This window comes from Onychostruthus taczanowskii, unplaced genomic scaffold (assembly GCF_017590055.1).
Source record: "Onychostruthus taczanowskii isolate IOZ18803 unplaced genomic scaffold, ASM1759005v1 scaffold7, whole genome shotgun sequence".
NCBI classification, from domain to species: Eukaryota; Metazoa; Chordata; class Aves; order Passeriformes; family Passeridae; genus Onychostruthus; species Onychostruthus taczanowskii.
Window position 1 is genome coordinate 6,257,124 of NW_024504786.1, and position 23,266 is coordinate 6,280,389.

Consider the following 23,266-nt stretch of genomic DNA (forward strand, 5'->3'; position numbering starts at 1 on the left):
AGTGACACTGTGTTAGACTGGATAACTTGATAATTGAATACTAAGCTGAGGCTCAGGTCACTCATGTTCTGCAGGTGAATTTCTTGCTGGAGAGCCTGTGGAAAATTATCTTAGTAATCTGTGCCTCTGCATCTCTGTTTGTGGCCATCTACTTTTGGAAACAACTTCAAAACTATGAATGAATAAGTACACCATGACATACCATAAATCATGCATTTTACACCAGCAATTTTATTTGCCTTAAGTCACAAATTATTCTAGTCTATTGTTATATATATATATATATATATCACTGTGCTTCTCGATTATTTTATGTTAGGAACTATGTTCCTATAAAGAATTCTGTCTGGTTGTTCTAAAATAAGTATGACTTAGGTCACTGACTTCTGTGTGAAGGACATTCATGCTTTACAAATACCCAGTTTAACTAGATTATCTGCTCACTTCATCAAATCACTGTTTTGAGACTCTACAACATGTTCTGTTTTATGGTGATATGCCAGTGTGCATCTGATCTCATCAAATTCTGTTTGTGATGGGGAAATTATCTCATGAAAATAGTATTACTTAATCTTGGTTTTTAATTTCTGTATGCTTGGAGAGGAAGAAAATCCTGTGTGGTGTTTCATCCTGTCAATGCTAATCTTTCTCCTCAGTGCTGTATCTCCAAATAGCAGATGTGTGCTTTATTGCAGGCTTGCTCCTCTATAGCACAGCAGAATGTTTTGGCAGGAGCAAACAATTTATTGTATTAGAGTCAAACACAATCAAATGTTCCCTTTCCTATGAAGCATGGTCAGATATTGATATTGCATTAGCTAACATTTTAACATAGCAGAGGCTTAATAAGATACATTATTACTCTCTCTAGGCTGTTTAATTAAACTAAGCAGTCGCTGTGTATTATACACTGGTTTCCTGCCAGGGGAAAGTAAATCTGTATTATATTAGTGTCACATACCAAATGATGTTCTCCCCCCATCAGAGGCTCTAGAAGATCTGACACTGCTGCCACATGAACTGCCCAGCCCAACCTGCCTTCCTGTCACAGGGAATGTCCCCTAGCTCAGTGATCTCCAGCAGCCCAGCTAGCTTTGTGTGCCCGGGGCTGCAGAGCTTCCTGCTGTTTTGCAGTTCAAGGAGAAGCACCATGAGCATCCTGCTGCCAGCAGAGCTCTTCTCCATCCCTCTCCTGAGGCAGGGACATCTGAGATCTGGGCACCAGCCAGTGGCCCTGTGCTGGCCAGGTGACAGGGATGGGCTTGTCATGTCATTTGTTCGGGTCCAGAAGTTGTAAGAATTTGGGGGAACTGGGTAATTCAGTGGCATCTGCTCTGGTGTCACTCTTTAGTGCTGGACAGTGCTGCCGATGGCACTGTGTGTAGGGATCCAGGTGAACATTCCCTCTTTCCTGCTGATGCCATGGGAAGGGTATGGGCAGAGCAGGCACTTCTGTGCTAGAGGGTCCTGCTGTCTTCCTTTAAAGAGTTGGTGCAGAATCCTGTAGGGAGCTACAAGCAGGGAGCTATTCCAGGCACTTTCTTTGGAGAGTTACTGCTAGGAAGGAGAGGAAGACAAAACATTTGCAGTATTTCTCCTTATACACAAGAAATAAACTGCACAGGAAATACTGGAGTCTTTTTTACAGGATTTTGAGCCTGTTTCACCTGGCAGAAGGGAACATCTGCATAATTCAATGCAGAACTGTGCAGAGATGGCAAAGCTATGCCCAAATAATAGTGCTCTAGAAGTGGAAGGTGCATATTTTTATCACTGGCAGTAAGCCCTGTATCACAATGAAGGATGGTTTGGCTCTATTTTGCACAGTGTCCTGTGCAGAATGTTCCAATATTCTAAAAAAAGGTAAAGAAATGTCTGTCATGGTCCTTTGTTGTATTTCACATGCCCCCACAGAGAGGCAGGAATGGTTGTGTGCATCACAGTGTGATCTTCAGCGTGGCTCCCTGATGCTGGAACCATGGATGGGTTCAAGAATGGCAGGACTGGATTTATGGGAGGCTTCGCCTGCATAACTCAGTTATGATTTATCTCGTGCTGAATGTTTTGTTGTTGTTGTTTTCCCTCAACAGAAGATTAACCTGGAGTTCTATATCGACATCCATGCCCACTCCACCATGATGAATGGCTTCATGTATGGGAACATCTTTGAAGATGAGGAAAGATTTCAGCGACAGGCTGTTTTTCCCAAACTACTCTGTCAGAATGCCGAAGACTTCTCTTATGTAAGTCAGTTTTTCTTAATTATCTTTTCCTAGTTTTTTTTTTTTTTTTCCCTCTTATACTTACCTTATCCAGCAGTGGTAAGTTGTGATCTTATATATGTCATCAGACACAAGAAAAAAAAGCAGGTTTTTCATCTTCTGTTTAATAACCTTTGGTTCTGAATTACTGGCACACCCTGTCACATCTTTTGTCTTTTGATCAACTGGATCATATTTATTGTTCCAATGCTTATATTAATTTGTCAAAGATTTTACTTGTATACTCTAAATAATGATATGCTAGCAAATAGAAATGAAATTAATCAGCTTGAAAGAAAAGGTTAGGTAACATCTGTTGAAAGTTGTGGCAAAGGGAATGTATAATTTTGAAATTCTTTGATATTACCATAGAAAACTGTTCTGCAAGAGGATTTTCAATTGCCCAATACTTACAGCTTGGAGAGTGGGAAAGGGGAAATTGGGTTCAAGGAACAGCTTGTTCTTACCCAAGGAGACCTCAGTGATTGAGTTTCTGGTCTGCAGCTGGTTGTTTCAAAACCACATTAGGGGTAAGGGGCATTCACAGATCATAGCAATGAAAACCTGCAGTTGATAGGAGCTGAGAGATTCTGTGCTCAAGTGTGGGATTTCTCTCTGCTACTGTGGGAGATTAAGTGTTCCTCTTAGCACAACCCTTGCTTGACAAAGGGAAAATCTTTGAGAAGATGATGTAGGAAATAGAAGCCAAGAGCTAAATAAACAGCACAGCCTCTCCCTTTTGACTCTCGAGCAGAGTTCCACCCAGGTGCTGCTGGCACTGGGTGCATTCAGCTTCCCTCTGACATCCCACTGGTCTCTTGAGGCTGGAAGCTTTTCCCCTGCCATCCCTCCAGGCCATTCTTCCCAGAGCAGCTGAGCAGACAGAAGTGTTGGAAAAAGGAACAGCCACAAAGTGTCTCAGATGTATGAAGTGACAACATGTCCCCAAGTAGGAAGGTCTGTTGTCTTGCTTCCAGCCTCCAGCCATGTGGGTTATGTGACTAGTTGGAAATATCAGGTAAAGAGAGGAAAGGAATCCAAAATGGGGGGAAAAACATGCTGAAGACTTAAAATAGTGTATGTAAATATGCCCTACTGCCTGCTCAAAGGGAAGGGGGGAAGTGCATCGTTAACATTACCAGGCTGGTGTTTGAAAGTGTGGGAATGGACCACTGTTGTTACTAATGAATTTTCCAAAGCTTCAGGAGGTCTCATTTACATTGTATGCTGCTGCGGCCATTTGTTGGGATTATAATACTTCAACAGCAGCACTTCAAGTGAAAACTGGCGGCTGCATGAAGTGTTGTCCATAATTGACTAGCTCCATGTCTTCACACAGCACAGAGACAATGTTCCATTATGTTATCCATTGACAGTATCATTGAAAAGATTACTCTCCTTAAAGCATCTGTCAACCTTGATTGATTTACAAGGGACAAAGCACTGAAAAGGTTTGAAGTGCGGGTACAATTTTTGCCACCGTTTAGCATACATAATGGTTCTCCTTTGATGTCAAAAGCTCATCTTCTATTAATAATGCAGAGGGCTTTTGAATGCAGGCTACTTGTATGGAGTTCCACACTAATAACCTACTTGCTGTGAAATGGGATTCACTTTGGAGAAGCAGTCATTTGGGTTTTACATGTTCGGAATGAATCCCAACTCAAAGGGATTTCTTTCAGTGCTCTGCATGATTGCAGCTGAGCCCGGCACGGGTTAGGGAAGGCAGGCAAATCCTCCTCTGCTCCTACAGCCAAGAATCTGGCAGGAATCACACAGCCAGATGCAAAGGAGCATGAACAACAAGCCTAAGATGATGCGATCAAATGCCTTGTGCCATTTCGTCTGGCAACCTTCTATTAATATACTTTAGAGTGCATTTCATGCCTGGGCTGCTTTCTTCACCTGTCATTTCCAATAGGCCTTTTTATTGAAATGACAGTATCCAAGGGAGGTTGGTGATTAGAGTAGGGGATGGATAGGGGATTTGTACCCACACGCCTGTTATAGGACCAAAGGAGAGTCACCCAGTGTCTCTGTGCCCTGTTGGGCAAAAAGCTCTCTGGAAAGCTGACTGTGGTTCAGAGGCATAAGTTGTGAAAGGGACTAGAAATTCTTCATTTGTACATGACTTCAGAAAACAGAGGCCTTCCTTTGGTTTATCTGTCAGCACTAGATAAGGAAAGTGAAAAAAGGTCTAGGATGTTTTGCTCCCAGATAAATACATGAGACATTCTTGGGCAGCTGCCTGGGCAAAAGGGACAAAATAAGTAAGGAAAACATTTTATATTTTCAATGTTTAAGAAGGATATTTTTAAATAATGGGGAGTAAATGTAATCCATATGAAAGCTCTAACAGTGAAAGCTGGCATGCTCTTCTGAAAGACTGACTCATTGCATTTTAGGAGCAGCTGTTGACACCATGTCTGAGTGCATTACACATCAGCCATGGCTTGGAGTAGCTGCAGTTTTTGTAGGGATGTTCTTCATTTGACCTTTCTTGTTTGGGAGAGTGGATTAGTCGTAAGGACCAGACACAAGCATCTGAGCATTTCAAGAACCTGCTAGTCATAGAGGTGGTTAATTTTGACCTTTGTGACAGTATGAGAGGACACCATCTGTTCTCTCTGGTTCATTTAAAAGAAACAACTGCAGCCATTCTTGGGCGGTTTTATCACTGCAAAGACTGCTTTTCTTTTCAGTTAAAGGATAAAGACCAGCCAGAGGTACTTGGCCTGATCCAGTCAATTTGGTTTCTTTTTTTTTTTTTTTTTTTCCTTTGGACTGTGAACTGGTGGCACTTGGGACATGTTTGAGTTCTCATTTAATTTTCTTGTATTCAGCCTCCCAGCTGAACCTTCCTTAGAAACAGTTTGACCTTTGTGTGCCAGGGTTAGCCAAAGATCCTGATGAAAACTTGGGGTCCCACTATGCTGGGTAGCTGCTGAGGAAGTCCACAACCCTAAAAGCTTCCAGTCATGCTGAGAAAGACATAACAAGTGGGTGAGAAATTATTTGCTTGAAGAAATTGGAGAATAAAACTTGGATGTCCCAAGTGCTAGTCTTGTTTCTTTGTCAGCAGTTCCCTGTTTTATACCAAGCTCACCCTCAAGAGTGAAGTCTCTAGTCAGCAACCCACCCAGTTTCCCTTAGGGAAGCATGTTGTTAGCTCCAATGCCATAACACTGTGACATAAAACATATTTTAGAGACTATCATTGTCTCAGCAGCATGAGAAGATGCAGATATGGAATGATTTACACTAGTACTTTCTGTGGTGTGTTTTGTTCTGTTGTTTGTTTTTAGTTTGGATATCAAACACAGAGCAACGAAGAAAAATGTTTTAATCTCTTTATATCTTCTGCCTGACTTTCTTTGATCCACAAACTCCAGGTCTGCCATTCTCATTTTCACAGCATCCCCCCATCCAAGCTTTCTTAGGGAAGATATGTTTGTTCCAACAAACCTCCTCCATCCTATGGCAGCCTCTCTGGGCTGTTGTGATTTTCCCTGGCTGGATAACTCCCTCTGAAGGCAGTGCTGGTGCAAGTGCTTGAGGCAGTAATATGAACACTGAATGATCAAATCCCTGCAGTCTGTTCTGAAATAACAAAAAACCCAGCTTGTATATAGCTGGACAAGAAAGAGGAAGCAGTAGAAAAGTTGCCTGGAATTTATCCTGAAGTAAAATCCGTGCTCACTTGCATCACCACTTCTTAAGTGCCTCTCTGCTGTTTTGGTAAAAAAAGACTCTTGTCCCAGAAAGGCAAAAGCTGCTGTGTTCAGGTAGGTTTTGTTAACATAATGCAAGCTTAACAGATCTACTCAGAAATCTCTTAAAACCTGAGCACAACAAATGATCCTTCCTCCTTTTTTTGTAGTGTTGTACCAAGGCATATCCAGGAAGACAAATACAGCTATTATATACTTTAGCACCCCTCTGGGATGCATTTCTACTTGCTGCTTCTTGGACGTGTTGCTCCATAAATTTGTTTATTTATTTATTTATTTATTTATTTATTTATTTATTTATTTATTTATTCTGGGGCCTGGGTGAGCCAAGACAGGAAATGTGTTTCTGGTGGCACAGGGAACAGACTTTACAGTCTGTCCTTCTCAGTGTTACAGGCTTTGGTCTCACAAGGACTCTGCCTTTTGGAGAGTCTCAGCGAAATGAAACTGTTCCATTATGTTGTGCTGCACCAGTTCACCCCTCCTTGTGTACAGAGGATTGAAATTGTATTGAAAAGAAAAGGAGGGGGGGGGGAAGTGTAGGAACAAATGGATTTTATTTCAGTACCATCTTGCCTTGTTGTATGTGCATATAGGAGTCGACAGCCCCTTCTCCATCCCCTCACAGGTAGAAATTTAGAATGTAAACAGAAGAAACAAGTTTTCATAGCAATTTTACGGTTTATTTTCAAAGACCAACATTAGTCTTACCTAATGTCAACCTGCTGGGGAGCAGGTGACAGCCTCCCAGAGCAGCAGCAGTGAAAGGAGCTGCTGTAGGTTCTCCTGCAAGCTGCCTCTCGTGCAGAACACCACAAATTCCCTCAGATGGGACAAACTGTGCAGTGAAGGAAGGACAGGAAGGTAGTTAAGAACTGGACACCTGTCCCCTTGGCAGGATATCTTTTTGGGTATTACCTTTTTAACCACATGATATTTTAATGTATGTAGAATACACCTCTGGTTCAGAGAACTGTCCTGGAGTAGTGAGAGAGCCAAGAAAGAGTGTGAGCAATGAGCTGCACTGCTCTGGGATCAGCATCCTGTCCCACCTTAGGAAGGTTGTGATCCCCTGATTTAGGCCTGCAAATGAGGAGAACTCTTTGTCACAGAGAAAACCACTTTTTCTGCAAACTGTTCAAAGCAACTGGGTGCATGATGGCTGTATTTTCCTTTTTCTTCTCATTGTCCTAGTTTTCTGTCATTTGTATAAATGATTATGAAAGCACTCCCAGGAGACCACGCTCACGCTCATAAAAGTATTGTAAAGAGAAGCATTGCAGGCTATTGCTAGAGGCTATTTTATTGTATATTTTGAGGAAATGTCTCGTTTTCTACTGACAAATGGAGAAAGTGAGAACTCCAGAGACTTGAGTTATTTTCTAAACAGTGTGATTATTCTGTAGAGCTTAGACTAGGAAATGCCACCATTGGCATCTTTGGGGGAGGAGGTGCTCTGAGAAGCAGAGGCTGCTGTTAGTAAAAGAAACAGGGAGGGGTAAAGCAGGCCTTTCCTTCATTATTAACCTGCCACATTTTCAGATCCCCTATTTGTGTGCATCACTAGTCACAGCTTGGGTGGGCTCTTAAAAGGGAGAGAAGTTCCAGCCTAACTCTGGGTAATGGGTGACAGGATAATGTTTGAGTAGGTGACATTGTCACTTGTGGTTAAGTGAACTTGAGGTGATGGGGAGATGCAGGCCCACTAAAGGAGGAGCTGAGAGGACCTGAGGAAGGATGATTTGGGATATACACTCTGGAGGTGTGTGTTCAGGATGGCAGATCCAGTAACAAGGAACTCTGAGGTTTGCTTTGAGGATGGGGTGGAATCTGCCTCCTCCTCTTGTTCTTTCCAGGTGAGCTGTGATGGGCTGCCCAGCTCTGTGGGTAAACCTTTGCCTGGCTCTCTCAAGGTCTCAGGCCATCTCCACCCTGCTTTTTTTGGCCGCAGGTGTTGTTGAAGGAGCTGTCTCTCAGAAGAGCTGCTGGTTTGATTTGGATCCCAGTCATGTTAGCTGCTGTGCCAAAGCCAGCAAATTCAATAACCAACTTCAGAGCTGTAGCACCAGAGGAGGTGGGAGCTGGGAATACAACCAGTTTAGGAGCACGTGGGGAAGGATTCTGGGGAATGGGAAATGCAGGCCAAATCCCTGCACTGGTGCTGGTTCAAGATGCAGAGACCTCCATCAGTCCTGGAGCTGTACAGCAGAGCACAGATATTAATGAGCAGTAAAAAGTGCAGCTATTGTACTTCTCACAGGTGAACAGCTGAAACCCTGAAGCATGAAAGCCAGTTACTTTTCTAGCTGCAGAATTTCCTAAAAAAAAAAAAAAAAAAAAAAGAGCTAATTTGGTATTTTTGGTCTTGAGGCATAAACTGAGAGCTTATAAAGCTCCCTCCTTCCAACCTCTCTCCTAATGACCATGCAAATATGTGTTTTTATCAGTAAGCTTAAGCAGGCATGACTGAAGGACACTTGGGAGGGGGAAAGATCTGGTATTCCTTCACTGCACATTAGAGGGATAATATAGCCCCTCAGGGAGCAGATGTGTGTGTGGTGACAATGTACCTTTAAACTGTTATTTCTCTGAGGAGAATTGTACTTTAAAGCCTGAGAATGTGGTGCTAGGCAGGTTGTGTTCATGGTACTGCTACAACAGTGAGGCTGCCTCTAAGAAAGGGTGATTGCATTGATATCCACTGAGCAGGAGGAAGGAGGCAAAAAAGAAACAGGGAAGAGAATGATTAAAAATCTTTTAGGACTCGAAGGTGTTTGGTCTTCAAGTTTCAGTTTTAGGTATTCACACATTCTTGGTGCAGGTCAAACTGTTCCAGGTCTCCTCTGCATGCCTTTCCTCAGACTTCTGCAAATCAAACTCTAGACCAGAGAATATTCCCCAGCTAAACCCAAATTTTCTGCCCACCTCAGTGTTTTCTACCAGGCACAGAAGTCATGAAAATGCTGTCAACTGCAGAGCCTTCTGTGAGAGTGAGTGAGCCCTATTCACAGGAATTATCAGTCCAATCTGCCTGTTCCTTATGGACCTGGAAAAACTTCAAACAATGGAATTCCTCTTTGAAATGATCCTGAACTTTTCTAAACCTCCTTTTCCCAGATTTCAGTAGTCATAATTGATTTTGAGATGAAACAAGTTTTCTTCCTGTGCATCAGAAACACAGCTAAGCTGCAAGGTGAGATGAATCGTGGAGTAATTTTGAGCTCTATTCCCATTTCATCACACCTCTTCTCCCAGAATCTTCCTCTTTGCCTGCTCCCTCCTTCAGATCAGCTGTCTGCTTTAGGGATTGATGCTGACTGTAGCTTGTTAAATAAATTGGAAGAAGCCTGCCTGGTAGCAGCCTCCCAAATGCCATGATTTCCAAGTCTCCAGACACAGTTGGCATGGAGTTGATGACAGTCACAAAAAACACCAAAAAATACCCAAAAAATCCCAAACCACACCAACATATCTACTTTCCAGTCTATAACAGAGTTAAGAGAGTTAAGTTGGCTTTTGAATTGAGAAGTTTGCTCAGTGCTTCCAGAGAAGTAAGGAGGTTAAGTTTTGCTTGTAAGACAGTTTGGCAGGGTCAAAGCAGTGACAGCTGGACACATCATGGCAGGAATCAGCTCTGTCTGCAGCAAAGATTCCAAAGCCAGTGCATTTCTGTGCCCTTTCTCAAACTTTTGCAGACTTCAATAAAGCATTCTAGAAAATAAGAGTGAGTGAGTTATAGCTAATACTGTAAAACTGCTCTCTGAGACGGATTTGACACTGCCTGGGCTCCAGTCCATTTCCCAATGGCACGTCTATTCTTCCTTGACGACAAGTGTGCCATTCCTTTCTTTCTAGAGCACTAACTTTTTTATTACCACTTTTTTTTTTTTTTTTTTTGGGGCACTGAGTTGAGGGCTCATAGAGGTCAGACCTGCTTTTGAAAAAAACATTTCTCTTCATCTCTAAGAGCAGCATCAGCAGCCAGCTCTGGTGATGCTGTAAATGAGTCCTGACTACAATTAGCCATTGCTGGTGTTGATCACTGAAAAACATGAAACAACTTGTATGCACAATCCCAGTTTACTCCAGTAGGTAAAGTGTTTATTTCTTAAGTATAGAATAAGTAAAATGTGGGCAGTTTTACTGGGTTTGGAATGGGGATTTTTAGGAGTAGTTAGGCTCAGTTGTGAAACACAGCCATGGAAATAGCATTGGCTGACCCAGCATATTTTTAATTGTATGTTGCAATATGAAACCATTCTCTAATTATGAATCTTCTTAGTGTTTTTGTCTCTGCTTTTCTCCAGGAAAGATTCCTAACATAATTTTATGTACATGCTACAACCTTTTGTAGAACACTTCCTGGACCTACATTGTCTCTATATATATATATCAGAAACTTTAGGGAAGATCTCTTTATTCTGAGTTTCATGCAGATACTTTGTTTGTGAGGAGAAGTGATCATCTGGGAATCACTCATGTGCACACTAGAGCTCAGATTTTTGAAGCTATATGTAGTTTGCTACTTCCTACCGCAGGCACATCCATAATCGCTTGGGTTGCAGGAGATGTGAACAGCTGGTAAAAATCTCTCTCTTGAATTTCAGGAACCTCCCTGGACCTTGCTATGCCAGAATTTCATCTTCTGCATTCTGGTTAAAGCCTGTGACCAGATTTCTGCCTGGCTGGCATTTTTCTGAATGTTTTGTACTTTTTTTTTCCTTCTTGCTGTGTTGGGGTAACACCTCAGGATTGGTCAGAAATGATGTGCAGTCTTTACCCTGGATCCCATGTTAGGAGCCTGGAAAAGTTTGACTGACACTGTGGTCATACCTTGCTCCTTTCTTCTTAATGCGTTGAGCAATTTCAGAAGATGACAAAGATTCATTCCCAAAAAAAAGTTCTGGATGAGAAGGTCCCTTTGTCCTGCCGTCAGTGAAAGGTAGAATTAAGCTTCCATCCATCACTGGCTGGACACAGCCTGCTTGATATTCCATCCCTTTTTGTGATCCCATTTTCCACTCAAGATTGGATCGAGTTTTACTGGTGTTGGCCTCCAATTTCTCCTTTTGTGCCACCTGAGGTTCTCAGGTGCTGAAGCAAGCCCAGTCCCCTCTGAGGTCACACTGAGGCCTGGCCAGCCAACACTCCCTCCAGGCAGGGCCCCTCAGAACCCAAGCCGATCAGGGCTGCAAAGGGAAATTCAGACAGGACAAATTCAGTCTCAGATGTGTGAGAAATGTCCCTCTTTGCCTTTTGGAGCCCCTCCTGTGACTGCCAGAGGCACGCAGAGGCAATCAGCACACTTGTAACCATGGGCTGCCTGGTGCGTTCATTCCGGTCGCTGTCAGCAGGAAGGTGGAGCGGTGCTGAGGAGTCCAGAGTATCCCTCAGTCCTGGGGGAGCTGCCCAGGCTGTGCAGCTCACAAACTGCCTGCCAGGGGGCTGAATTCACTGAGGAGACACGCTGTGGGACACCAGCCTTACTGGGCCACTGAGTGTCCTTACCAGCCAAGGGACAGGGATTCTGGCACTTCGACAGGTCTGACCAAGGGCCAAGATTCTTTTCTGCTTTGAAATCACTCCAAAAAGAATTTACTTTTTTTTTTCTTTTTTATTTCCCTCCACACATCTTTGCATCTTTGTCTGCTGCAATGCCTGAATAAGGTCCAGTTGGTTCACAAATGTCTCCGTACTGCCTGGCTGTTCACTGCCATTCCCAGTAGGGAAACTGGTTGCACAGTTGGACACTCAGCACAGCATGGGGAGGAGGAATGAAGTCTGGTAGGGAGGCCTGGGGAAGATGCCACTAACGCCTGATGTGTAGAGAGAGAGTCAGCACACCTTGAGGCTCCCAAATGTGTTTGAAATCTGTTTTTTTCTGGTGAGTTTCTTGCCACCAGAAAGTAAGGGAATCCTTCGCCATTCCTTCTCTGCTCTTTTAGCACTGGATTTCTTGGCAGCTTCTAGTTCTGTGGATAGTTACTTGTTCACTGAATTTCCTCACACCAGCTGGGAAGCAAAGTCCTTCTGTGAGCTTTAATGTATCTGTGTGTTTTAATAATGCATTACTGTTGATTTTATACAAATATTACTATTTAAGAACTTCAAAGTCTTTGGTGTTCCCCCCACCCTCCAGACTGTGCTTCTCTCTGCTGCTGTTGTTAACACTCCCATGCGTTTCAGCCTTGGAGAAATAAATATTTGTTTAGCTGTTCTCCTGCTGTGACTGCTCAGTGCATTTGTCTAATGATGACTTCAGTTTAGCTTTGCAAAGGGGTTTAGGGAAAAGGATTCTCCCAGAAAAGCAAGAGACTCATTTCCAGACAATTTTCCCTGTGTTTGTGCCCTCCTCTTGCCACCCCCATCCCTTTTTTCCCCAGATTAGGGTTTGATTAAATAAATGTGCATGGGCAAAACTTCAAGATCAGCTGTGGTGAGGAGTCAGAGTTTTGCAAGTCGTTGTTAGTTTTTTTGGTTTTTCTTTTCCCCACTCCATTTATCTTGACCTAAAACAGTGAGCAGAAGGACAGACTCAGCAAGTACCTGCTGCTCTTTCTTGTCATTACCTAAATTTTATTTTATCTGTAGTTTTCTTTTTTCCTATAAAATATCAAATCATATTTTGGCTTGTAACACTTACTCTAAGCCAGGTCCAAGCTGCTGTTTCAAAACATGTATTTGTCATGTTCTACCCCAACCTTCTTGAGTCAAATGAGAGATTTACCTTTTACTCAAGACACCAAGTTGGCCTATGCCATCAGATTTTTCTTTTTCAAAATGAGGACAATGATAACCTTCAAAATCTACATTTGGTACCTAAATGAAGGGTCAGCTTTTTGTTCCTGGAAATTCAGTACCACTTGGCAAAGAAATGAACAGAGGATTTTATTAATGCCTTTGCCATTTCAAGTAATTTTGTACAGCTGAAACTGAAGCTCTTCTATTAAACAAACTCTAAAAAAATAAAAAGGAACACAGCCCTCCACTTCCCCTAAACAAAACCTAAAGCCCCAAGCCCCTTGAAACAGCATTAAAAAATTCCAAACTCTGAAAAGTTCTTAATTTTGATGGAGTTTTTTTGTTTGTTTGTTTTTTACCATTTATGTAACTGTCTTGATAATATTTAAGCTACTTATGCTTCACTTTTGAAATATGACAAATATAATTTTGCCAATAACTAGATTCAACTTCTGCTAGAAAGCAAAAACCACTTCAGTGAAGTAACACATTAGACCCTCTCTTCATATATTTCCAGCTGACAAGGTTTTAGCCTATTGCAGAATTTTTTTTTTTTTATTATGCTTCAGTGCATGACCTGGCACTTGTGTGGCTGAGTTTCATCTGACTACAATCACTCTGGCCCTCAAAGTCATCCCACTGCTTTTTTATTTGCATGATATTCAGAACCTCCTCCATAATGATGATTCATTCCACAGTGTGTCATCAGCAAATTTTGTTGGCATGGTCTTCCTCCTTTACTGTGCCAAGAACTGTGATGAAAATATTATGTAAGATTTATCTCAAGAATCATCTATTAGGAATTCTACTCATAGCTTTCTTTTAGCCTGATTAAGATAATGGGAAATAGGAAAAGGATTTCATGTGCAAACTGTATCCCAAAACCACAAACTGTACTCAGCAGATACTTGTACTTTGTTTTTAGCATAGTTGATGAGATTCCATAATCTTCTCAAATGTTCCATATCAGTAACTGAGTCTCCTACTCACTGAAGTACTTCTATCCCTAATGTCTTCCCTGAGTCACCTCCTCCCACATTTTCCTTGTTTTTCCTGTGCCAAATACAGCCTCAGAATTAGCTTAGTCCCTTTGTGAGTGATGCTTCTGCTCACAAAGCCCAATATCCTGTCCTGAGCCATTTGTTGTCCTGTTCCTTTGTTTCATCAGCAGTTGGTGCTCTCATGCATTAAAAGTTCCACTGCAGGCATTTGTTTGAACATGAAGGACCTTCCACTGAAGTTGGTGCTCACTTGGCTCAGGAAGCAATCCCCTGAGCATGATCATCTTCCTCTGTTTCTGAAATTTAACTGAGGCCAAAGCTTCCCTCTGTTTCAGGATCTCAGTAGCCTTTAGAAGGTTTATTTTGCAGGGAGCCAGAGAACCATCGCTCTTGTAGACCCCTTTAAGTATTTTATCCCATATATCAAATTAACAGTTAATTTTCCCAGCATTCCTTATGAGTGCTTTACTCCCTCTCCCACAGGTATTCAGAATAGCCTGCGCTTCTGCTATGTAATTTGGCAGAAATTATATGATATCTACATAGGAGAATGCATCCTGTGTACAAATTACCCCAAAGTTAAATATTATGTTACCAAAAGGACAACAGATTGCATTTAGAAACACCTATATATAATGCTAATAAGAAACCCAATTCCATTTTATTCTAATTAAGCTGGAAAACTTTCCTTTGTACAAAATGAGAGAGATTTCAAGACATTCAGAATGTTAATAAACCCACAGGTATTTCTACTTTTTATATCTCCTTGTATACAGTATTTATCAAGAATTGTTGCTCATTTCAGTATTAAACTGATTTTCTCAGTCTAGAGAAGTTCAGTATTTTGAACCATTGCATCTCATTTCTTAAATACAAAGGAAATTCTATTTCCCCCAGTTTTGGTAAGAGATGGATTTCATAAATATTCACATTGTGTTGGCTAGAAAAGGTAGCAGCCCTAAGGCTCCATAGGAGGACACTGGACAGCTCAAAGGATTCACCATGGGCACAATGACTGAACAATAAGCTGTGTTAAGGGTCCTTTGTGTCTCACTGGCAACATAAAATTCTTACAGCAGGAGATATAATGACCTTTTATACAACAGATCCAAGTTGGATCATTTTTTTTGTGGTTGTCACTAGCTTGTGCTGAGCCCAGATTGGCTCAGTCTAATGGTTATGAGGTTTCTGAATAGGGTCTGAAAATCAAAATGAAATCAGAGTCCATTTTTCTGTCTAGTTGGTAGGAACAAGCTCTGAGACTTCAATCAACCTGAAGATGAGCTGCCCTTTAGTCTCCAGATGTCATGCCTTCAAAGGAGAGCTAAAACTCATTTATGGAAATGCTTGGAGTCCTCCCATCCACCCCTCAAATGAATAGTCATAAAGCTGTAGGGTTCTTAAAGCCAGATCTTCAGTAATAGCACAAAATACTGCCTTTTATACTGTGCTGCTAGTGCTGTAGAAAAGTGAGGTAGATTTTTCCACCAGAGAGCAACACCCCCTTAACATTTAAGTTAGTGAAGTGGAAATTTCTGTGACCTAATTTAAGAACCAGTCAAATGTCTAGGTGAGAAAGTTTCACCAAAACATAAATGCCACTGTATTTCTGCTTTGATTAAGAGTCCAGGTGAAGGGCTGGGGGAATGGTGATGATACAAGGGAATGCAGTGGAGACAAAGGAATCCAATACCCAGGTAATGGTGCAGCTTAACTCCTGAGCAAGGGGGATCTGGAAGGCTCACTTTCAGCTCCAGCATATGACAGCCTTGCTTTGTGTTATCCAAGAGGGAAGAGGAAAAGCTGATATTAATGATAAACCCAGATGAATTTTGTGAGTCTGCGAGGCGTCATTTATCGCCTGTGTGCCAGAATTGTGCTTCCCCTCCAGGCCATGATCAAAAACCATACAGTGTAAATGAGGTCTGGCAATGTGAGTGGAGCTGCTCTCTCTTCTCCAAGACTTCTTCCCTTGCTGCACTCCTGAGCTCTCCCCGTGTCCCTGTGTTCTTTCTCCTGCAGTCCAGCACGTCGTTCAACAGGGATGCTGTGAAAGCTGGGACAGGCCGGCGCTTCCTTGGCGGGCTCTTAAACGACACATCCTACTGCTACACTCTGGAGGTCTCCTTCTACAGCTACATTTTGGGTGGAACTGCTCCTGCTGTGCCCTACACTGAGGAAGCCTGTATCCTTTTGAAATCCATCCTCTTGCAGCACATGTGAACCAGGCACTTAAGGTAAATGCTTCTGTCTCCATAAGAGTTTGCTGAGATAGAAACACACACAAGTGGAAATGTGAGTCTGCTCCTGATGCTTTAATTTCCCTCATATTGATTCTCCATACTGTGGAAATTCAAGAAGAGAAAGACATTAGATCAAATAAGCCATTTCCCTCTTGTAAGAGATTGTCTCACACACTTGTTATAGGAGCTAGTCCTGGAGAGTCTGTGATCCATTCCCTTCCACAGTCTTCCATTTCTTTCTTCATTTCTCTCCTTATTCCCTCATTAGCCCTGTGTTTGTGTTATTGTTTTAATAGCAAGTTGAGAGTGCATCTTTGGTACTGAGTGAAATATCTTCTCTGCCTTTGAACTGCAGCCAAAAGGATCCATTAGGTTCTGCAGCTGCCTCGAGGACAAATCTTCAATGCCAGTTGACAAAGAAATAGAAGTCAAATTGTGAAAACAAAACCATCAAAGTTGTTGGCCTTTTTGAGTGCTCAAATAGAAGTGGTGTCTCATCCCTCAAAAAACACATATCCATCTGGCTATCTCAATGTATCAGCAATTTGTAGAATTGTTCTGACTGGTCTTATGATCTGCTTTTATGTTTTTCTTTTTCTTTTTGTCACCATGCTCAATCAAACAGCCAGTCCCCATACTTCAACACTGGGTGTGTTATTTCATTTTGTCATTCTATCATGGCAGCTTTTGAAATTTCCACAGGTTTAGAAACACTGCAGAGGGAGAGAGATTAGCTGTGATTACCTATTTACCTCTCTGCTGCATTTTGGAAGTTAGGGATAGCAAGGGAGAAATTTTTATATGAGATATAATTCTTCACCATCCATGTATATGGGCTCTCAGTGTGGGAATAAGAACAAGAAACAGGGAGCAGGGAAAGGAATTGTTTGTCATTTGGGCTTTTCTGGTTTGACTTCTTCACTGAAAGTGAAATCTGGGGGAAGGAGGGAGATGAATATATTAAAGTGATTTACCAGGCTTGAGCATTAGGAATAGAAGCTCTTTTTTGCCCAGTAAAGTTAACTGAAGGAAAAGCTCCTTGCAACATGCACAAATGTAGTATATCTTTCCACTATGGAAAAAAAAAATGTTGTTACTGTTAGGTTTAGGTATTTATTTTCTTAAGTTGGTATTTTGGTGTTTCAAGAACCTGTGCCTTAGTTTTACCTTTAATCTTCTTTCTCACTTTCTGCTCATTGTTCTGAAAACTGCTTATTTCTCTTCCTTATTTATCAAGAACAGTTTTTACAGTGAGGAATGGAAAGAGCCCCTGTACACATGAGATCATGATTCCCTTGGATATGTTTTCCTTCATGACTGGTAGATCAGACTGGCTTAGTTTCCTTTTCCATAAAGATTTCTGGTCTGTTCTTCACATTGCAGAAGTTTCATTTGTGGGCTCCAACACCTCCATTTGCTTGGCTTGCCTTGCCTGCTGCAGGCAGAGCTGCTCCATTCTCTGTCCACTCCATCAGCAGCTGGGGCACAGAAACCAGGCTCCAGAGCAGGAAACCTTCTTGGAGCTGGCTTGGGGAAAGCTCAAGCTTGGTTTCTGCAGGTAGGGTTTCACCCAGCTGAGTGAAAAAGGAGGAGAAGCAGGTTTTGGATGGCCTGGCAGACAGCAAGCAGGGGGAGGCTCTTTGCCCATGGAGTATGCTCCACTGGCATTTTGCCCTGGAAGGTTTTATTATTTCCTTTTCAATGTAGGAATTCTATCCAGAGTACTGCCTGTGAGGTCTTTTCCTCACGTGTGCAATTTTCTAGTTAGTGGAAGAAATGGAGCTGCTTGGAATAGTCTCTAGACTGGTCTGATCCAACTCAGGAGTAGCCACTGGATTTATGCACATCCTGTCCTGGCAGGGGAGGAAGTTTCACATCACTGAAGTGCCTATGACCGAAAGTAAAACAATTGCAGAACATTCCAATTTAGCCTGGAACAGGCTATTTGCAAGTCAGTGATTAATTAATGCTCAGATTTTTTAATGGACCTGAACCAAAGACACAGGCAGTCAGTTCATATTGGCCTCCAAGGACAGGGCTGTTTCTATTAACTATCTACTTACATGCAGGCAGCAACTCAAGCAAATAAAGGAAGAAAATACAGCATGAGCAAGAACTGAATTAATAGTGCAAGTATTCTAGAAATCTGTCTTTAAAGATGTATTTCTTCGAACTCTGTGCATCCGACTGTGATGTTATTTGGTTGTGTGCATCTTTTTTCCTTTCCCTTTTTCCCTTTCCCTTTTCCCTTTCCTTTCAATGGAAACAGGATCAGGGAGGCTAGGATTGTTCAAAGCTTCTCTTGTTGGATTAAGAAGTGCAGACAGAGATTCAGTCAAATTCAGGTCACCCATGACCATGAAAAGAGACTACAAAGTGGATTACACATCCAGAACAAGCCATACTGGCTCCTTTTAGAGAACAAAACCAATTAGGATCTCCAGATTCTGCAAAATTTTAATTTAGCCTAATGTTGTTCCTGTTGACAGGTAGAAAAACTGAACAAACTCAGAACAGACTTGTGTTTGCACTAGTGACAAGTAATGGTACCTGTCAGCTTCTTTTCTTTACAGCATTTGTGGCAAATAAGATCACAGTACTATTCACTTTCATGCCATTATATAAGTGGATTAGGTTTGTTGGTGGGTTTTTTATCTCATTGTGTTCTTCAGGTTTTACATGCTAACTGTGTGATCCATACAAACCTCCATATGACAGTAATAGATAAACTTTAACATTGGGTGGGATTATCCATTTTTTTTCAGATTTGTGTGACTGACTGGAGCATACTTTGTAATTTTTGAGATAAGTGGATACCTTACATGCATGAAAATGGAAGACAGACTTTCAATCTAAGTGTTTGAATTCTTACCATTAGTGTGGACAGTAACTTTTTTCAGTAAGATAAGTACGAAAAAAAGAATGGGAAGGCATCATTAGAAGTGGAAATCAGTTTCAAATTACTCCAGTTAGTATGACTGAATGTTCTAAACAAATTGGCTCCGAATTTAGAGGATGATACCTGGAATGTTCTAAAAACAAACTGGCTACTGAGGCTGCACTTTTTAAATTAAATCCAGGAGGGAAGGGTCTTCCTTTAGCCTGTGCAGGGTGTTTATGTTTGGGGTATGTATGCTGGGATAGCATCATGCAGAGTGTTGAGTTTCTGGCCTTTTCTAACACGGAGAATTAACACGATTGCATCAATGTCTCAGCCCTTGATTTGCATGGTATCACTAATGGCTACTGCTGGAGTTCCTCTTGTATTTTCACCCAGCAAACAAAGCCCTTAGACATTCCTGCAGAGCTACGTGTGTGCCTGCTAGGTCTGTGTCTAACAGATACATACCTGGAGTGTGAAAAACATTAGGGATATGTTCTGTAAGCTCTGCAGAAAACCCTACGATAACACATGCTGCAGATAACAGTGAATGGACTCTAATAAGAGGATTGTAGTCTTGTCTGTTACTCTCCTGGAAGTGGACAGAGAAATGTTTAAAACCCTTCTCACACATGCACACATTTGGTGGTAACTGATTAAAAAAGGCAGCACAACAACAGTTAGCTCAGCACCAGGTGAAGGAGCTTTAAAAGGAGCTGATATGCTTCCATTAAATTCCATGTTTTACTAGGCATTTACAGGGCTTATGACATGAGGCTTGTAAACTGCTCTGTAGCACTCACCAGCAGCAGCTGAGCTGCTGAGCTGTCTCAATTCACACCAGCCTCAGAGCTGGGCAGGGAACAAGGGATAAAGAGGGGGAGGCAGGATGAATGCCCAGCTGCAGGGCTGAGCCCTGCTCTGACAGCACACCCAGAATTGGGGTTTTCCAGTATCCCACTACAGCTGTGAAGAGCAGCCATGGCAGCCTGACCTGAGAGCAGCCAGCAAAGGAATCTCACATCAACAGCTCTAAAATCTATTTGGTTCATTTTTTAGAGTGTTTGAACTGGATGCTTGCTGCAAAGAAGGCAGCCCATAACAGAGAATAAAAGGATTTTAATCTTCCACAGCCCAGCCATGAGGCAGGAAGACAGAAATGATGGAGACCTGGCAGGAACTGGTACCATAGCTGTAGGGGAGAATAATCATCGAGATGGGTGGGCATCACAATTGTCAGCATGCCCATAGCTTTTTTTGTGTATTTTTATCTCAATTGCAAGCTTCCTCCAGCTGAAGAAGGACCCCATCCAAAGGTGCACTGCTGAATTCTCTCTTGTCTGTGGGTATAAAGATGTATTTATGTGGCTACAGCCACAGAATGAAGGTTTGGATTGACTAGAATCTCTTCAAACACCTAACAGGAGCTCACATCCTGGGCTCTCAACACAGAGACCACTGGGTTCATTCTTATTCTTAACTTCAAGCAAAATATCTGCCTGCTGCTTGACTGGGGACTTGAGAAGTTAAATCCCTGGAGGAAACAGTAATTTGTTACATCCAGATTCCTTTTAAAGAGTACTTGGCTCTCAGTAAATGCCTGTCCTGGGGGAAAGGAATCTGTATGCAAACTACAATTCCAGTAAAAGCATCTATAACTTTTAGAGCTTCATGTACCTGCCAGTCCCCTAGGGCAAATGTACTTGGTTATTTTGGGCTTTTTTACATTTCTTTTTTTGGCAACTGCTCATCCTGATCCTCCTATCTCTGTTAGTGATATCCTTAAGAGAAGATCCTTATGAGACAGATTAGGGCCCTTGCAGGTTCATTCCCAGCCAGTAAAGGCAACATTACTAGCAAAAGCCAATGAGGTATGAAAAGCTGTGCTGATAAAGCTGAGGGAGCTCTGCAGAAGTTATCCAGTGTGGCTTAGGTTTGAACTTCAGTTAGAGGTTCTTGCCAAGATGATTTCAAAGTAAATCAGGCACATATTCAGGGAAAGGCATCGAGAGTTCTACTTCTTCTGCTGAGGCCCTAGAAACAGGCTCCTTTCTGTGTGTTGCAAAATGTGGCATTAATCCTAATCCTGCAGATTTTTCTGAGTGACCTCCTTGCACGTCTTGGTTGTTTCTTAGTAGCATGTTTAGGGCAGGTTTGGAGGAGAGGAAACAAAATCCTCTTTTCAGTTCCCCAGTCTGTGTGAAAGTGTCAAGGTTTACAGCCACAATTTCAAATGCTCTTAATATTACTGGAAGCATAGAGTTAAATTATAGAGTTGTAAAGTTACTTTATAGTGATAATGCTGTCAAGCATCAATATCTCTGCCCCAGGGCACCATGGAAACTCAGTTAATGATATAAGAAGCTGATATTTTTCAGGGTTGCAGCTGCTGGCTCATACCCAGAAGGAATCTGTGTGTTTGTTCATATCGGGTATATACAGTGGGACCTGCTCAAAGAAAATTAAGAAACAGTGAAAGTCTGTTTAATGAAGTGCAGTGGAATGAAAGTACAAGGCAGTACATGGTGTTGCAGTATGCACACCTCGTTCTCTCAAAGGGCTCAATGCAGTGGACAATGCTGCACAAAAACTCTTCTGTAAGAGAGGCAGTTTGTGGAGGAGAGTTTATATTTATGTAGATTTGTTTATCTGGTTGCCTGTAGCACTGACTGCGTCAATCTGTCTGGGAGTGTCAGTAGAGAAATGGAAATTTAGGGAAGTGACTACAGTCAGGTTAGGAATATGCATAAGTTTTGTAATGGATTTCTTAGGATCTGTACCTCAAAGTGCTTTGATAACCTCAGATGAAAGATGCTATAAAAGTGGAAAGTGTATCATAAAGGTGCTTTTTTATTTTAAAGAAGGATTTTTTTTTTTTTTTGCTTAAATGTAGAATATCAGTCTTGGAAGACATCTTCAAAATGATTCCATGTAACCATATGATTCCAGTTACCTTTTCTTTTCTCTGTGTATGCATATTTCTTTCCCAGGGATACCAAGGTACAGGGGAGAGAACAGATGGTGGTTGTGGGATGAGAATGTAAGCAGGATGCATATTCAGACTTACAGAAATGCCCTCAAGTCAGTTTCAGACATGAACACAGGAGTTTGCCTTCTTTGAAGAGCAGGAAGACTTGAGTAGCTGTGAGCCTGGACTATGGAACTTGGACAGGTTGATTTGAGAGCCACCAATATTTACAACTGTATTCAGCAACTGGGACCTTGTGGACAGCTGGAGCATGAGCATCTTTGGGATACATGTGCAAATGCCATCCCTGCATTCCAGCAGCTGTCCTCAACTCAGAGCTGGCTCAGGATGTGCTCCTCAGCCTAGGTAGGGCTGTATCCAGTGGCATGGGAAGCCTGATCCTCACAAGCCCAGCTCTAAGCCCAGCTCTAAAAATGGTCTCATCTAATGCAGCCTTTGGGGTCCCTGTTGAGACACTGTATGCTGCTGGTGCCAAGCTGTCATTGAGGTTTTGCTGACTCAAAGCCTCATTGGTGCTTTCCACTCAAGCTCTCAATGATTCTTGGTCTGCAAGCACAAAACTCTCTAATTCAAAAAGGTTTTGATGGTAGTATGTTTAAAAAACCCATAAAATTTGCCAGCTAATAATATGGTTCAATAATAATATTATAATAATAACCATAATAATAATAATAATAACAACAACTTTTTTCTATTAGAATTTCTTTTGTACACAGGAAAAAATAACTTAGACCAAGCACAAGTTAACCTTTTGCTGAAAGCTTGGAAAGTGAAGTTGATCACATGAGTGATTGCAGGTTTGTGGATAATATAAAGAAGGGAAAGCTCTTTCCAGACACTGCTGCTATCCTTCTTGGAACTGGCTTTCCTGGATTTGAATGCCTCTGTTATGAACTTTCTTTTCCTTAAACATGTATTTATCCTTTTTCTTAGAAGCAACTTAGACAAAACTAAGCATATAGAACTGATATGAGGCTCTTGGGTGCTCAGAACACCATACAAATGCTATTAGATCTGTAGTTAAAATAATTCTTTGGTAAATGTTAAATTCCTATTAGTAACACTTGCTAAACTTAAGTGCAAAGGAAAGGGCAAGGCTAATCTGAAAGGCAATGGAGAGCAGGGCTTAAAATATATTAACAATTTGTTGGAAGTGTCTGAGGGGAGTGGTTATTATTAATGTCTGTGGGTTGGAGACTTAGGTTAGGAAAGGGCTTTAGACAGTGCTGTGCTTTGAAGCTTTCCCAAATGTCATTGGGATTGAAGAGGGAAAAAAGCCATTCAGAAGAAGGTGTTTTTCAAAAAGCAATAAACAGCCAAATTGCAGTGTCTCTGGGAGAGGTCTCTCCTTTTCTGCCAGCCTGTGGTGGAGTTTGTGTGTCTCCATGTTTGTCTTTTTCATCTTCTCTTCTCTGTGTC

General features: G+C 41.8%; 1 protein-coding gene across 1 annotated transcript in view; it reads left to right on the top strand.

Moving 5' to 3' along the window:
• Nucleotides 1–23,266, top strand: part of AGBL4 (AGBL carboxypeptidase 4) — an 880,299-nt gene that overhangs the window by 785,073 nt on the left and 71,960 nt on the right. The window contains exons 10-11 of the mRNA XM_041421668.1: nucleotides 2,091–2,243; nucleotides 15,757–15,919. Coding sequence (XP_041277602.1) covers nucleotides 2,091–2,243; nucleotides 15,757–15,919 — 316 coding nt within the window. The remainder of the gene's footprint in view (nucleotides 1–2,090; nucleotides 2,244–15,756; nucleotides 15,920–23,266) is intronic.